This window comes from Mytilus californianus, unplaced genomic scaffold, assembly GCF_021869535.1.
Source record: "Mytilus californianus isolate M0D057914Y unplaced genomic scaffold, xbMytCali1.0.p SCAF_9, whole genome shotgun sequence".
In the NCBI taxonomy this organism is placed as follows: domain Eukaryota; kingdom Metazoa; phylum Mollusca; class Bivalvia; order Mytilida; family Mytilidae; genus Mytilus; species Mytilus californianus.
Genome location: NW_026262745.1, coordinates 21,046,823 through 21,064,458, shown reverse-complemented (window position 1 = coordinate 21,064,458; position 17,636 = coordinate 21,046,823). Strand labels below are relative to the sequence as shown.

The 17,636-nt window shown below is 32.8% G+C and overlaps 2 protein-coding genes across 2 annotated transcripts in view; both read right to left on the bottom strand.

The window, feature by feature from the left end:
* LOC127714633 (glycine receptor subunit alpha-2-like) overlaps positions 1–6,551 on the bottom strand; it is a 28,689-nt gene extending 22,138 nt beyond the window's left edge. The window contains exon 1 of the mRNA XM_052220695.1: positions 6,497–6,551. The gene's annotated coding sequence lies outside the window, so the exon portion shown is untranslated. The remainder of the gene's footprint in view (positions 1–6,496) is intronic.
* Positions 6,552–9,687: 3,136 nt separating this feature from the next.
* On the bottom strand, positions 9,688–16,625 carry LOC127715809 (glycine receptor subunit alpha-3-like). Its single transcript, XM_052221947.1, has 7 exons — positions 16,571–16,625; positions 15,623–15,690; positions 14,966–15,192; positions 13,649–13,731; positions 13,089–13,220; positions 11,740–12,131; positions 9,688–11,059 (listed from the first exon to the last, which is right to left on the bottom strand). Exons 1-7 carry the CDS (start codon positions 16,623–16,625, stop codon positions 10,886–10,888), a joined length of 1,131 nt encoding a protein of 376 aa, XP_052077907.1. The 3' UTR covers positions 9,688–10,885.
* Positions 16,626–17,636: the final 1,011 nt, after the last annotated feature.

Below are 17,636 nucleotides of genomic sequence, written 5' to 3'. Positions count from 1 at the left end.
AGATAAATGTCTCATTTGCACTTATATCGCAGCAACTTATGTCCGTAAGTAAAACTTTCGAACGCCAGAAACCAAATAAGATACATTGTAATTGCTATTTATTGATTTTGGCAAAGCTAAACATAGACAGGTATTTTGTTAAAGGGATCATCAATATTCACGCACACGTTTGAACAAATCAATCAGTGTAAACATTCAATTAGTCATTATATTAACTGCTAACCCATACACCTTCATCGGACCCAATTGATCTCTAATAATGATACGTATTTTTTTTTTTTGGATGTCAAATTAGTCACCGAGAGTATAAAAAGAAGCAACAAGCTGTAGCTTTTCAAACTGGAGTGCCCTTTGTCAGTTTGTCAGACTTATCACTTGGTTTTTACTTACATGAGCAACTTGACGGGTGCCACATGTGGGGCGGATCTGCTTACTCTTCCGGACTACCTGAAATCACCCCCAGGTTTTGGTGGGGTTCGTGGTGCTCAGTCTAGTTATCTATGTTGTGTTTTTTGTTCTGTTGTTGGTCTGTTTTTCTTTTTCTTTTTTAGCCATGGCGTAGTCAGTTTATTTTCGACTTATGAGAATGAATGTCCTTTTGGTATCTTTCTGCTCTCTTTTTCAAGTGGTTTCAAAATACCCCCCTTTTTTCATCCTGGTCCACTCCTTTATTGCACAACCTATCTGTTGTATTAATCGTTGATTTGCTCACGTCAAGCACATGACTTATATATATATATATATATATATATACAATTCGTCTAAACATCAGCCCAACAATATTAGATCTGTAAATTTGCTTTTGCAAATTTTTTGTTCTTTCTCGCCGGGATTCGAACTCATGCTACTGAGATATCCTGACACCAAATCGCCTGCACTGTATCCGACGCGCTAGACCACACGACCACCTAGGCTTCTAAATAAAGCTTTCGGTGGCCGGGTGTTACCTTTCCTCGTCAGTTTTAATCTAGCGTCTATATATACATATATATATATATATATATATATATATCTATATATCTGTCGTAGAGTTGTCAGTGGTTCAGACGTACTTATAATATAATTATTTCTGTGACTGCATCCTACATTAATTTGTAAGATCCTCTACGATAGATAATTCAGCTGATCTGTAATATTCCATCTTCATGCCTTATATATCGTGTACTGTGTTACGACGATAGATAAAAACTGACGAGGAAAGGTAACACCCGGCCACCAAAAGCTTTATTATAGAGCCTAGGTGGTCGAGTGGTCTAGCGCGTCGGGCATAGTGCAAGGCGATTTGGTGCCATGATATCTCAGTAGCATGAGTTCGAATCCCGGCCAGGGAAGAACAAAATATTTGCTTCCGCAAATTTACAGATCTAACATTGTTGGGCTGTTGTTTAGACGAATTATATATATATTTATATAAATATATATTTATATATATACAAGTCTAAATTGAAAACAACGTTCAAACCTATGATTGCGTTGGATAATCAAAGCACTGTAAGCGCTGTAGGCAGTTAACCAAAAACCAAGGCAAACGTAATTATGAAAACTGTGGCAGTGTTGCTTCAATTTTTTTTTAAGATTTGAAAGAACAAACATTAAACATTCGTATATTGTACATTTATGTTCATTAAATGAATTGATTATTAAGGCAAATTAATTAATATTTCATCAAGGTTTTCAAAAGCAACTCATATATCAATGTAAATGACCCCCATCTTCACCCCAAGTGCATGATGTTACTTCATACCAAGTTTGGAATAAAATGACAGGTGATTATAAAACAGTTGGTCAAACATTCTCGGACTTTACACTGCTTGAAAGATTTGTATGTTTTCTTTAAAATGAGCCATAAATGAAAATTATTATAGGCCCAGAAATAATTTAATAAATAATTAAAGTAAATTAAATAAACCTAGACTCTTTTTTTGCATCAATAAAATTTTGTAATAAACAAGAAATAATTGTAACAGGATGCCATTACGAGGTCTCCGTAACAAAGCCCCCATAATTCGTCATTCCCATGGTCTCCTGGCATTGGGCAAAGTCAAGTTCATATTGGTTTGGTCTAGTATAGTGATATGCATATGTGACACCTAAGAGATTGACCCTGTATGTCATTCAAATCTTTTTGATATGATGAACAGGAGTAAATATGGTTTAGGTGTGGGTATCTCGACCATTTACAAGTTCTCAAACAGGAGGGGGTGGGGTGACCCCAGGGACTCCCTTATATTTCATTTGATTTGTTATATTGTCCCATACATGAATACATATGGTTTACTGGTGGGGATCTCGACCATTTCCAAGTTCTCAAACAGGAGTGGTTGGGGTGACCCCAGGGAGTCCCCTATATTTCATTTGTATTTGTTATATTGTCCCATACATGAATATATATGATTTAGGGGTGGGGATCTTGACTGTTTACAAGTTCTCAAACAAGAGGGGGTTGGGTGTCCCCATGGACTCCCCCTATATTTCATTTGATTTGTTTTATTGTCCCATACATAAATATATATGGTTTAGGGGTGGGGATCTCGACCATTTCCAAGTTCTTAAACAGGAGGGGTGGGGTGACCCGAGGAACTCCCAATATATTTCATTTCATTTGTTATATTGTCCCATACATGAATATATATGATTTAGGGGTGGGGATCTTGACTTTTTACAAGTTCTCAAACAGGAGGGGGTGGGGTGTCCCCAGGGACTCCCCCTATATTTCATTTGATTTGTTTTATTGTCCCATACATGAATGTATATGGTTTAGGGGTGGGGATCTCAACCATTTCCAAGTTCTCAAACAGGAGGGGTTGGGGTGACCCCAGGGACTCCCCATATATTTCATTTGATTTGTTATATTGTCCCATACATGAATATATATGGTTTAGGGGTGGGGATCTCAAAATTTTTCAAAACATCCCATCAACGTCGATTTCCGCATCTGTTTCCTGACCTCGTTTCATTCATAAAATAACAACAACCTTATTTGGCAAGATAAGTTAAAAATTACCGCCCTCTTATATAACTTTATTTCCTCTATCATAGAGATTTGTTTTACATGAACAATATTCCTGCTCATTTTGCCATTTGGGAAATATAAACGACTTGTAATTACCAATTTTCGGCGATGAAATATTTCATACAATTGTTCTTTGACATCGTAGCCAAAAGCACAGGGGATAATAAACTACGTACGGATTTCTATTGAGTACTACTTCCTATGTGCAACTTCAAAAGTTTTGGGTAGTTCGACGATCATTTAAGTTTTTTCTGGTCATATTTTTTGTATTCCAGAAATAAAAGTATTAAACAAAATGCCCAATTAGTTATAAATAACCAAAATAGCCAGCTAGATGATAACAATGGCACGTATTTCAGCATTTATTAGGTAGAACACAAATCTAGGGTGCTCGCATAAGGCAGCTTAACTGCCTAAAAACCGCAATTTTCATACGTGTGTATGCAAAACAAATTTCTTGGTAGAGGGGTCTAAATACAGCACAAACAACATTTTCCAAAAGACCAAAAAAGTGAAAAAGTATATTTTATAAAACGCATTTGACTAGCAGGTCGAACAACTGATGTTCTTAAACCCTGCTGACTGCCATTGGCGATTGCCAAATAAACGGATCACCAGATGTAACAAAATGGATCTTATTATTAATTTATTTATCAAACAGAAAACAATAAACTTGCGGAAAAGATTGGAATACCGCAAACATGAGGTGCAAAAATTTGTACACCATATCCGGATTTCGACAATTAATGTCTCTTCAGTGATGTTAGGAATCGAAACGGTATTTGGAAGGCCATATAATTTACCTCAATTTAGGATAGACTCTTGAATTTTGAAAGAGTCGAAATAGGATGAACGAATCATATGAACCCGAAGGCAAATATAATACAAGCCCAAACGAAAAGATATAAACAAGTCTAAATTGAAAACAACGTTCAAACCTATGATTGCGTTGGATAAAAACCGCAATTTTTATACGTGTGCATGCAAAACAAATTTCTTGGCAGAGGGGTCTAAATACAGCACAAACAACATTTTCCAAAAGACCAAAAAAGTGAAAAAGTATATTTTAACAAAACGCATTTGACTAGCAGGTCGACCAACTGATGTTCTTAAACCCTGCTGACTGTCATTGGCGATTTCCAAATAAACGGATCACCAGATGTAACAAAATGGATCTTATAATTAATTTATTTACCAAACAGAAAACAATAAACTTGCGGAAAAGATTGGAATACCGCAAACATAAGGTGCAAAAAGTTGTACACCATATCCGGATTTTGACAATTAATGTCTCTTCAGTGATGTTAGGAATCGAAACGGTATTTGGAAGGCCATATAATTTACCTCAATTTAGGATAGACTCTTGAATTTTGAAAGAGTCGAAATAGGATGACGAATCATATAAACCCGAAGGCAAATATAATACAAGCCCAAACGAAAAGATATAAACAAGTCTATATTGAAAACAACGTTCAAACCTATGATTGCGTTGGATAAAAACCGCAATTTTTATACGTGTTCATGCAAAACAAATTTCTTGGTAGAGGGGTCTAAATACATCACAAACAACATTTTCCAAAAGACCAAAAAAGTGAAAAAGTATATTTTAACAAAACGCATTTGACTAGCAGGTCGACCAACTGATGTTCTTAAACCCTGTTGCCTGCCATTGGCGATTGCCAAATAAACGGATCACCAGATGTAACAAAATGGATCTTATAATTAATTTATTTACCAAACAGAAAACAATAAATTTGCGGAAAAGATTGGAATACCGCAAACATGAGGTGCAAAAATTTGTTCACCAAATGTATAAATAAACATCAAAATTTGAATTATACATTGTATTTGTAACCTTTTTCTTGTCTTTGTTTTGTTATGCCAAAAAACAAATTCTCTTTAATCAACTTTTAATCGCTAAGCTTTTTAGAAAAGCAAATACTTTGCAGCTTTTTAGAAAGCTGTTACATTGTAACGCTTTGTTATCTACAATGGACGCTAGCCATTATTGAAACGGACGTCTACTAATTGACTGGTTGGTTGATTGATTGATTGATTGATTGGTGTTTAACGCCACTTTCAGCCTTTTTGGCTATTTTGTGACGGTCCGTCTTTTAGTGGGGAGGAAGCAGGATTGCCCGGAGACAACCACTGACAATCCTTGTCAATTAATAGCAAGCCACGTGCGGGGTTCTCAAAGGGTTCGAATTCAAAACCTCAGTGTTGACAGGCTAGTGGTCCAGTAGTTGAACTACTTAGACTACACGGCCACTGATGCCCGTACGATTGCTAATCAACTAATGCACCACCCCAATGCATCATCCTCCTTGTTGATTAGATGCCAAATATAAATGTGAGATTCGGGGGTGCGATGGGGACGCTGATGTGCGATGGTCACGCTGAAGTGCGATGGTTTTCGCCGAAGTGTGATGGTCCTTTCGCTGATGTGTGATGGTCAATATGAAAGCGTGATGGCTAGTTTAAAATCTACAGATGTGCAATTTAATGAGAAGTAAATTTTTTATTAGTTAATATATAAATTTGCACTCATTATTGTTTATAAAACATTTATTGCATTTCGGTATCGATGATATGTATGGGTATGGTTGAAATAAAAGAATCGTTAAATGAATGATTATCCTGCAATTATTATAAGCATGTTACAATATACTTTATACGGTGTTTGCAACATTCGAAATTTAAAAATATATTTCATTATATGAATGTGCTTATAGGCTTATAGTTACAGTTTCATTCTCTTTAATTTTGCTGCATGTAGACATAATTCTGTGTTTATATTTTATCTTTACTTTTGTCCTCTCATGAGTCTTTTCACGGGAAATGCAATGACTGTCTATTCATCATTGCTGCTTTATATTAAACGGATATTCTCGATTCTTTACTTAAAAACATAAAAAAACTGCTTAGACTACATCGGTATGTGAACATGAAAAACTTTAAAAATATAATTGATGTAATCCATCGTAATCCATCGCACTTCAGCATTACCACAAACGCATTTCGGCGTAGCTATCAATAAGATAGCGTCATAATACCACCATCGCATTTTAGCGTGATCAAATATGCATTTCAGCGTGACCATCGCGGTTCAGAGTCCTACACATATCTTGACATTAAAAAGATATTCTAAAACACGATGTAGAAAATTGTAAAATATGTATAAATTAATTTTACAATGACTAGTGTGTTTGGCTTTCCAGTCTTATGTTTTCGAGCATACTAGAAGAAGTTTGTAGCGGAAACACATGGTGAGTGTTCACTCACGACCAATTTTTAGATTCTGAAATTTTTCTATGAAAGATGAAAAAGTGTCGAGTTCTAAATATACTGTTATAAATCAAATTTAAAGTCGATGTTAAGTCTTAGAAAACGTCCCTTATAAATCCGCAATACTGGTTAGATGCATTTTGATTTGATTGGATCTTTTAAAGATATAAGAACTAAAATATTCAAACCACTTACTTGTTCTGTGTTATACAGCTACGAGCAAAGTGATAAATTTCCAGAACACAACACGTTTTATTAGAGTTTGTGTAATTGATACTGCTTATTAATTGATGATAAAAATCATGTCAATTATCCTTGCTACATATACATTTTAATCAGATAATAAACTCGGTTTGTTTGATGAACTATAATTTTTTGTTCAAATCCTGCAAATGCCAGCTGTGGTAAATTGTACAATGGGAATATTGATGGAGTAGTAGGACGTTTAACATCATCAATAATTCAATGCGTTATTTTAAAATAACTATTTACATTTTTGAGATATGCACAAACATTACTCACACTTTCTCTTTTATCTAATTTGTTGTGTTAATATTTTTTGTCATAATAAAATCAAAATCATACCTGAAAGTTGCATAACGTAAATGCTTGAAAAGGGGACGGTCATCATTTGTGAATAAACCCGTGTATTAATGAACTATTTTCATAATACTGACTTTTATCTCCGGATTATATAATTTTTCGACAGGTAACCTTCTCTATGGTAGGACATCCTGGTACTCTGTCAAGTAAGAGCGACCAAAAGAAGTAAAATCAAACATATAATCGGTGCAATTGGGGGAAAAATTAACTGTTTTCTAATGATTTTGTTTAGAAAACATAAAACAATTAATTTTCTGTCAAATTTTGTACCGATTGTAAGCTTGATTTTTCTTCTTTAAGTTGCTCTTACTTGACCAAGTACCAGGATGTCCTACTGCAGAAAAGGTAACCTGTAGAAAATATATAAACTCCAGAGAGAGAAGTCTGTAATATGAAAATAGTCTATTACACAATTTAAAACAACAGGCATAATCTATATCAGCTTTAAATCTTTTAAAAATGCTTGCTATTTTTAGTGTATCAATAGAATTATTCCAAGCTATAATTTTTTTTTCAATACAAGGATTGTTCGAGTGTTGTTTTTTTTTTTAGTAAAAGCAAGACTGACGTAAACAAGAGGAAGAAAATTATTCAGATATACCTATAACTAATTAATCAAAGACTGAAAAGACGAGAGACATTCAAGTCCTTATTTAGCCTAAAAATTAAGTATTACTAAATAATGTTAATTTTGCATTAAGAGGAATTTATTAGTGTATACAAAGTCTCCTGTAAGTTTTTCTTGTTCTTTCTAGTTGTGGCATTATTTTTTTAGTCTTATGCAAGAATGGTTAGTTCATCCTCAAACGCTTCGAATCCAAACTCTTGTAAGAATCACAGAGAAAGATAACATTCTTGTGAGATTTCTAATAGATTGTGTCAGCATTCTGGCTAACTAATTAAAGATCTAGTGAATCTTTCCAAAAATTCCCGGAAAGAACATCAAGAACTGAAACAGAGATAAACAATTATTCTAAAAGAAAACGAAAATTTAAACCTGTCAGTTTATGTGGCTGGAAGATAGCAATTCGTTAATATATATGGAACAGAATCCGATCTTAAAAATATAACTTGCGGTGATCCTTTGTGTCCTTTGCCTATTTACATTACGACAACGATTTGTCTATTAGTATTGAACTGAGTGTAGACTATTACTTTTTACATGTACCAATGGTAATGCCGTCATATTTTTGCATAAAGACCCCACAATTCGACAAATAGATGGAGTTCTGCAGTCACACGTAACATTGGCGTTTGGACAACAAACTATCTTTATATGTTTATTTTCTGTATATTTACTGATTACATATAAAATTTTAATCTATTCGAACACTTATGTTTTTACCCCTAGGCAGAAATTGTCGTAGTTGTATTTGGCACAACTTTTTGGAATGTTTGGTTCTTAATGCTCTTATAATAATCCTTCAAAAGGAAGTATAGCTACATCCAAACACATTTGAAAGTTAAAGAGTTTCAAGGGTCATCATTGGGATGATATAAATGCTGTAACTGCTTTTTAATAACTGCATGCTCTTTTTATGTGTCATTTCTTTAAAACGTTTTCATCGACACCTGATCATTTGATATCTTACATTAGTGTGTTTTAGCTTTTATCTTTACCCGTTAACATTTTTAAGGTGATACGAAATTCCATGAATTATGCTCCTTATCATAGTTACCTTGATACAGGGTTGCTGCGTACAGAAAGCTTCTGAAAGGAGGGTCTTAATGGTAGAGTTCAAGTATTGTCTCTAAAAAAGTTTGAGATATGCCATTATGACGGAGTTGTTTGCAATTGGCTGTTATTGAATATGTGGTACTTTCCATTTTTCGTATCGTCCCGTCCTACCTCTTATGACATCACCAGATTCGAAACAGATAGCAAGTCCTTTGGAAATAAGTTAGCATCAGATTGTATCGAGGAAAATGCTGTCTTCAAAAGCTTTTCGATAATGATCTTTACAAATTAAGAACTTCTTCAGACAAAGTTTACCGTAGATGAATTTGGCCACATTTCTAAACATCCCTAGCTTTCAAATGGTTTGGTTTGAGCATTCATGATGCAAGTTAATCCTGAAAAAATGACTCGCCTTAATTCCCGATTTACAATTCATATTATTGTATATTTGTTTTTACTTGGGTTATCTGGATTATGGTAATATTAAACTCAGTCTGGTAAATTTTGCTTTAAATTTTATAGATCAGATCTTTATGCAGTCTAAAAATTTCAAGTTTCGCATCTCTTGTTTTCGGTAAATATACACAATTAATTTAAGAATCGATATCGTTAAAATATAGCTCCACCAATTTATTTGATGGACAGGTTTAGAAATATGAGCATCAGTGGACTACTCCAATCCGACAGTAAAAGACCTTGATAAAGGATGTGTTTGTTTTGCAATGCGTGGTGTATAAATACGGAGCCAGGTCAGGTCTGAATTGAACATTAAAATGTATATAAGAATCCTTGCAACAACCCTTTGAATGGTTCGTAAGTGACATGTTGAAAGGAAAAAAAAACCTGACAATATCCAACATTACATTTGCAGTTTAAATTTCCCACACTTTATCCCGAGTGACCTACCGCGCAGAAATCACATATTTTCATAATTGTTAGTGTGCTCTTGTCCTGAATATACATTTAATGTTGTCACTTGACCTTTCATTGAAATGTTTGTCAAAAGGATTTTTGTTCAAATTACTGTCAGGAAACAAATTTATTATGAGAAAACATGAACATGTTTAACTGGACTTGCAATCAAAAACGAATAACAACATATATCTTAAATAAATACAGTTTAATTCATATAACTATAGACTCAAAACACAAATTAACAAAAAGACAAATAATTGAGAATCATCTTTGTGTTTCTCCAATTTTAACTTTTAAGAAATTCTATTTTCGGAGACGTAAAAAAAAGACAGAAGATGCCAAAATCAACAATGATAATAATTCCAGTATAAATATACATTGCCATGTCCATAAAGATATGAAATATTAACAAACCATAACGCAGACAACTACGGATTAAGCATTTAAAACCCATCTAGCTGCTTTCATTTTTGAAATATAAGCCAAAAACTGAATTCTAACATCTTATGTTCTACTTTTAACATGTTTTTTGATGTACAGTTTTTAAACTAGAACATTCAGGTAAGTTTGGTAGCATTTCAGTAGTTTCAGAATTATGAAAAACATTATGAGACGGACGGACAACGACGACGACAATTGACGGACAACGACTGGCGCCCTTTGAATAACCCACATAACCCTTTGGGTCAGGTGAGCTAAAATAAAATTCTTATTGTAGCCATTAACTGACTTATATTTGGTTATATGGCATGTCTCAAATCTTTTGAATGAACAAACTCTCCGAAAGATATCGTAATCATTAACGTGTCGGATGCCTAAACCTAGACGCGATCCATCAACAAACACTCAAAAATAAAACATTTCCATTCTCCTTAGATGATTCATTCGTCTTATAAATTTTCAAAACTTTGAACTACAAGTACAAAGTTTTTTTATTTGAATTTGATTACATCAAGGTAGGAGAATGTCCCCCAAATTGTAGATTCTTGAACAGATATATTAGCGCCTTACCAGAAATCGACTCTAAAAGTAGTGTCACGACTTCATTAGCATGCAACACATGATAGTTAAATTATAAATATTAAATCGTGAAATAGACGTTGAAACGGCACATGTAGTAAAATCACATTTTTTAAGATCACAAATGAAATGCAGACATCTAAATATAAGTTACATGTAAATGGTAGATCATGAAAAGTAAAACAATGGTATAGTTAAGTAAATAGAAAGGGAAGTAAGAAGTAAGGAAGCTAGATATGTGTTTTCTTTGAATAAGTCACTAAACAGATTACAGCTACATTTAACCTTCATGCGAAACTTCTAATATATATCAAGTCATCTTATCATTATTATAGTTTTCATAAAGGAAACTCGTGTCATTTATCTCCCTAACGCAATTCTGGCTCCCATAATGCGTACACAGACCAATAAAAAAAATTAAATGTTAGAAATACAAAAGGAAAGATAACTCTAGAAAGTTTATCAACAATTCTGGCTTTTTCTCTGTTTGTTAGACTCCTTTTTACAAATAGGATAAAATCTGCCATCTTGTCTCGATTTATCTACAATAAACAAAAGTTGTATTGTGTTTACAATATTTAATAATTATAACATGTTTACTATATATATAATGTTGCAAGAATTTAAAGTATGATTACACAAAATGTATTTTTGGACTATTGTTAAAAATTCTGAAAATTCTGTTTATATAAGATTGCGTGAAATAAAAGCGTATATATATAAACCAGGTTGTATAACAATTAAGAACATTTTCTTATTCACATCTGAATGTCAATGAATTCGAAAATGGAAGTCTGCGCAATAATATCAGAAGACAGACGAACTTTCACTAAAGCCGTTATAGTAAAGTTGAATAAGCATGATTAAGCCGGGAACATGATTTGAAGCCCATTTTCAGTTATTAAAAAAAACAGTGTTTATCAAAGTTTCTGTATATGATAAGTAATCTAGTGAAATCTGGGTGATTCTAGAAATGAACTAAAAAGATGGTTACATGGCTTTTGGATTTCACCCAGGAACGATCAACTGTAATCAAGTATAAAGTACTATTTATGCTCCAACTGTTATATGCGATTTCTTTGTCATAACATCAAGTCCTTTTTATGAAATGGGTCGTTGTTTTTATATAGAATGCATTGGCACATACAAAAGTTCAAGTAAGCCAAAATGATTGCCTTTTGTAATTTATGAAAGATCACTAGTATTAGTTTGCAAAACTTACAGTTTTATCATTTGAATGTAGATTGGGTTCATTAGACTGTTTTGACCTTGACGACTTTCTGCGTCGTTCAACTCTTGAAAGGACATTTACAAAGGCAAACTCTATCAGTGCTCCAAATACAAACAGTAGACAGACAGCCATCCAAATGTCAATAGCTTTCACATAAGACACTTTTGGTAATGATTCACGCGCCCCGGAACTCTGTGTTGCTATGGTAAGGACTGTTAATATTCCAATAGATATACGAGCAGGTGTGGCATCAACATTAATCCAAAACGACACCCATGATAGAATGACTATAAGAAAACTAGGTATGTATATTTGGGTCAAATGGTACCCAAAATTTCTCGTGAGTGCTATGTCCATTTTCAGACACGTATATTTATGTTTGACTGCAATAAAAAAGTAACTCAATATTATAAAACAAACGTACCAACGGTTTTAAATTCATTATGCTTAATTCTAGTTATGTCATTATGTTTCAATAAAATGAGATAATGTCCTTAGTTGTCAAACTGGACTATTATAAGTATATCTCCTACAAAAATGCATTGATAGTTTTTGCATGTGACAATACATATTGCATATTTATTCGGCTAAATTCTAAGATCAATGGCAATTATAACCAACATATAAATTTTAACAATTTTCCCTGTGATAAAATGCCTCGTAGGATTTGGTTTTATAGTTTCAGTAAGATATACGAATTACTGTCCACTAAAACAAAAATCGACCTTCATTAAGTTCACTTAAGTACCTTTGAAGCAAAAGTATAGCATTCTAGGGCCGTAAAATTATTAATAAGGCGAACAAAACAGACAGAATCAGAATCGTCTAAAGTACGAATTATGAACATTATTCTTAGTACAGCCAAAGACTGACTTATTTGTGCATACATTGTACATGTAGCAGGAGACTTAAATTCTGTCGACGCACACAGTCTAGCTCCTTTTGAAGTTCATACGAACCCCTCAGGTTTTTTGTTGTCGTGATTTGTCTTCTTAATCGATTGGTGAGATTTGAACCATGTATAAACAATCATTTCCGAACACTAAATAATAACAAGATATTACATAGATAATTCCATTGACTTATACTTGTTCAACTTGAACTACACGAATACAATGTTTTTACTTTGTATATTCGTACAACGTGATACAGATTTATTAATGAGTAAGAAAGACAATTATTTTGGATGGACCGAAACAACCATTCAAAAGCATAAAATATTCCATTGTTTATAATTCTTTTTTTCCAAATCATTTTGTCATCTTTCTCGTTTTTACTTAGACATGTATTAAATTCTTGTCTTGTGATGCTTTAATCATTATTTGATTATATATATTTACTTCCGTGATAACCTTTGTCACAGCTGTACGTAGTTATTCCATCTAACTGAAACTGAGGTAGCGACATATGTTTGTCGTACACTATGGGGTCGTCGTTCCATCTATATACGAGGTTGTCAGTAGTATACGCGTCTGAAAAATCAACCAAATCACATTTACTTAAACTTTCAGTGTTTTATTACATGAATGTCTCATAAAGTGAATCTATCCAAAAATTAAGCATAAGTATATCAACACATATCTCCGCCCCTCCTAATAAGACATAGAAAACGGACAGGTAAATATAATTGAACACCGTGTAAAACAAGCTAATAACAGCAAAATTATCGTAGAAAAATACATCTGATTTCTAATATTCACAATTTTCCTTATAAGAATTGATTTCTACAGATACCAGAGCTACAATAATGTTATACATTGTGGGCTGTTTTCTGCTCTTTGGTCGGGTTGTTGTCTCTTTGACATATTCCCCATTTCCATTCTCAATTTTTCCATAATATATATATTCCATAGCAAATGCAAAACAAAGATACAAAATGTCTAACATACTTTCAACTTACAACTTTCTAATCCCAATGAACAGATCTGTTTATCTAATGGATATTTCTGCAGATTCATCTCACAAGAAAATGTCCCGGTTACTCTACAGTGCAAAACAAATAAAAATAAGCAATTATATATGATTAGTGTCAGAAGTCCATGATTTCTAGGACCAACCTAGTCACTGACTTCTGTTAGTGAAAAATTAAACAAGAAATTAAATTAATATTAGTATATTAATATTTCTCACCAAATACTACAAAATTGAAATCTATGAATTCAAGTTTTATCTGTCTATTTGAAAGTCGGTACCATTTACATCTGATATGTTGTCAAATTAAGATCATAGCTTGTGTACATCTTAATAATTTAATGTTGGATGTAACACGTCTTCTGGTTGGCTGAATCTTTTTTTTTCTATCAGCTCATAGACATAACTTTGTCATAGGAACGTGTCGTCATCAACTTTTTTTCATGATTTACTCCTTAAAAATGGAATTTTAGAATTAAATTATAAGGACTGGTTGTAATATTTTTTCTGTCTATTCGAAATAACCTACAAAATGTGGTGCACGCGTAGCGGGTTATTCAGTGTGCACCACATTTTTTATTTTATTTCTTCGTAGACAGAAAAAATATTTCTCATTCCTTAAATTATATTATGCAATTTCGATCATCACGTGGCTAGTTGGAAAAACAAATGTTTGATAAAATCCGTTACTTGGCCCCTCATGCCCCTGAAATCATATTACAAATATAATTTTTCATAGATCAACTCTTTCAAAAGTATGTTAAATTTGGACAATTCAGTGCAATTTTTAATAGTGATGTCAAAATTGATCTTTAAAGGCAATTGTACAAATTGTGTTTCTACAAAATATATATAAAAGCTAAAGCCTTATCCCAAAATACACTATGTGTAAAATAAATCTTGTAACAAACTATCTTTTAGGATACAGCTTTCAAATTGGCTTATATCTAAATATAATAATGATAAGTTCTCAAACTGAGGCTATTTTAGAACGTTTCCACCTAATGCCAGAATTTGAAAGAATTTGAAGCCCTCGTATAAAATGGAAGACTACACTAAAAAATTTAGATGCTGATAAATCTGAAAGACAGCTCTGAATAGTGTCTTATGAACATCTGAAGGATGTTATTTAGCTAAATTATAAAAATTTTTAAGTTTTCAAATTCTAGAGTAAAACATTTGCTTTCTAAAATCTTCTCCTTCACCTACCTGGTCAATTTAACTTAAACAAATGTCTGCCTGTTTCAAGTTGGTAATATTGACAGCGTTTGTATAAGTCATAAAACCATATTATTATTACATGTACCTCATACTGTAAAGGATATTTCCATTTGGATAAATATGCATCAGCATGTTAGGAACTGTGACGTGATGAATATCTGCTTTCTTTTCATTGGTGATAAACATATCTGGTACCCAGACGTTCTTCATTACTTTAGTATCTAGCTCTAAACGTGAGACACCAATAGTGTTATTATATTTTAGACGAATGTCGGTCCATCGTTGACGGATAAACATACTAACTGAGAAGTCCTGAAAAGTGTTAGAATAAATGACATCCAATTAAATCAAATTTTTAAACTTCTCCTAAGAATTGACCGGAATATATGAAAGTAATTGTGTCTAATAATGATCTAATATAAAAAGTAGAACATATGAAGTAATTGTGTCTAATAATGATATAATATAAAAAGTATGTTATAATTAACTTTTGAAATTTCAAATTTATATATTATAAGAATGGTGATTCCGTTTCAAATACTTCCTGTTGATTCTGTTGATGAGTTTACTAGAATACATGAATTTTTCCAAGTACGAGGACTCTTATGTTTTGCTGCTCGGCTTCACCTGGTATTGTAGACATTGAGATATAAACATGATCATGACGAAACAAGATTTATGAACAAATACATCTATCGTATTTCTTATCTTTTCCGATCATGACAAGTGAAAATGATCTTACCATCGATGAATCGTTGATTGTATCAATGCTTAAGATATACAACTGTATGGAGCTTTCCACTGGGATTTCTGTAACGAAAAATAGATAAAGACTTACAATTTCAAACCTACATGTAAAACAACCCAGAAATAATGGTACATGTATTGACACCCTTATTTAAGCATGATACCATGATACCAAAACCTTGACAAAATTTGTTCTTAACTATGACTGTTAAAAAAATCTTGATTTTCTTTGTTTTATATCAATGTTTAAACATATTTGAGATTTCAAAAGTATACATATATGTGGACAATCAAGCAAATTTACAAGAAGCTTGAGTTCCTCTAAACTTTGTTGGTTGTTTTACTATGCTTGATGTTTTAAAACGGGAAACAGCACTCCATTTAACGGAGTCCCTTAAGTGCCATGTACATATAAACATTTTCATTTGCCGGAGATTTAATCTCGAAAAATGGTGCGGACGACTTTAAAACTAGTGCGGACGACCTTTAAACTGGTGCACACGACTTCGAAACTCGGTTGCACGGTTTCGCAACTCGTGAGAACGACTTTCAAACTCGTGCGCATGACATTTTAAAACTCGTACGCACGACTTTCAAAAACTGGTGCGCATGACTTTTAAACTCGTGCGCATGTTCGTATAGAGTTAGTCAAACTTTTGTGTAATAGCCGAGTGTTCGAGTTTGAAAGTCATTGGCGCCATTTTTGAAAGTCGTATGCACCATTTTGAAAGTGCACACGAGTTTAAAGTCGTGGGCTCCAGTTTTTTGAAATTCGTGTGCACCAGTTTTAAAATGTCGTGCGTACGAGTTTGAAAGTCATGCACACCAGTTTGAAGTCGTGTGTACCAGATATAGCCAATGTGACAATTAATAACCCAACGACACAAACACTAAAAGACATCTGGAGGTTATAATTTAATAATTTCTTCGGTAAAAAACTTACCTTCCATAAAGTTTGGAGGAACTGTTGGATCATACTTTTCAAAGATCTGTTCCATAATATTCTTCCTAAAATAATGGAAGCTTTTAATACAAAAGAAAGAAATCAAAGCTGATCGTTTCAAAATTCTAACTACTAGTATCTTGTAACACAAACTCGTTCGACAGAAATACACGGTAATTTACGGCAAATTCTTTCAAAGTAGAAGATGGGTTCAATTCATCCTGCAATCAGCTAAGTGTTACAAATATCAGACAGGCCTATATAAATAAAATTTTTGCTTTATTTGTAGTTTACAAATAAAGTCTCCAGGTGTCCTGCTTCTTTGTAAAGCGAAGGACAATGTTAAAACTACTGTTCACATTACAGTTGGTATCGGTAGAAGAGAATTGATAAGAAGTAGTGGATTCGTAAACGATAATCAACGAGCGACTTTAGTCGCAAGTTGATTATCGTTTCCGAATTCACTACTTCTTATCAATTCTCTAGCTTAACCCTTTCTAGAAAAACAACTGTCTGTTTTACGTTTTGACAATGAATCAACGATATTTCATAAAAATAGTTTCGTTTTTTGTCTTTTTTATTCTATAATAGCTGCAAATGATTATATCCACACGGTTCGCATCTATATTTAGACATTTGATAAGTTAACATAAGTTTAAGATAACTTAAATGGGGTGTTAGCTCCCCTTTTTAACACCAGATTTTATTTTTGTATATACATATTTCATTTAATATTTAATCATTACAAATTATTCAAATTGAATAGATTTTGGTATATTTAATTTATTCAAAAAGACATATATTGATATACAGAATTTATTTATCTTGTTTTGAAAAGTTAAAAAATTTGAATTACCAAAATTTGGAACCTTCAAAATTTATATATATAATATTTAGCAGCATGATTTGGTATATTGAAGATTAAACACCGTTGAGCAATTCATAATCAAATATGAATAAAGATTAAAAAAAAAGTTATTAATCAAATATAATTAAGTAGCGTACTAGATGCCATAAATCTGCCATTTCATAATGTTCAAATTCATGTTGCTTTCCTAAAATATTA

What these genes read in the sequence shown, in the direction of transcription:
- LOC127715809 (XM_052221947.1), bottom strand. Translation starts at nt 16,625, where the DNA reads ATGGAACAGATCTTTGAAAAGTATGATCCAACAGTTCCTCCAAACTTT. An exon ending in CAATCAACGATTCATCGATG is followed by an intron (nt 15,193 to 15,622) that starts GTAAGATCATTT and finishes AACACTTTTCAG; the next exon opens with GACTTCTCAGTTAGTATGTT. An exon ending in TTCATTGGGATTAGAAAGTT is followed by an intron (nt 13,221 to 13,648) that starts GTAAGTTGAAAG and finishes TTGATTTTTCAG; the next exon opens with ACGCGTATACTACTGACAAC.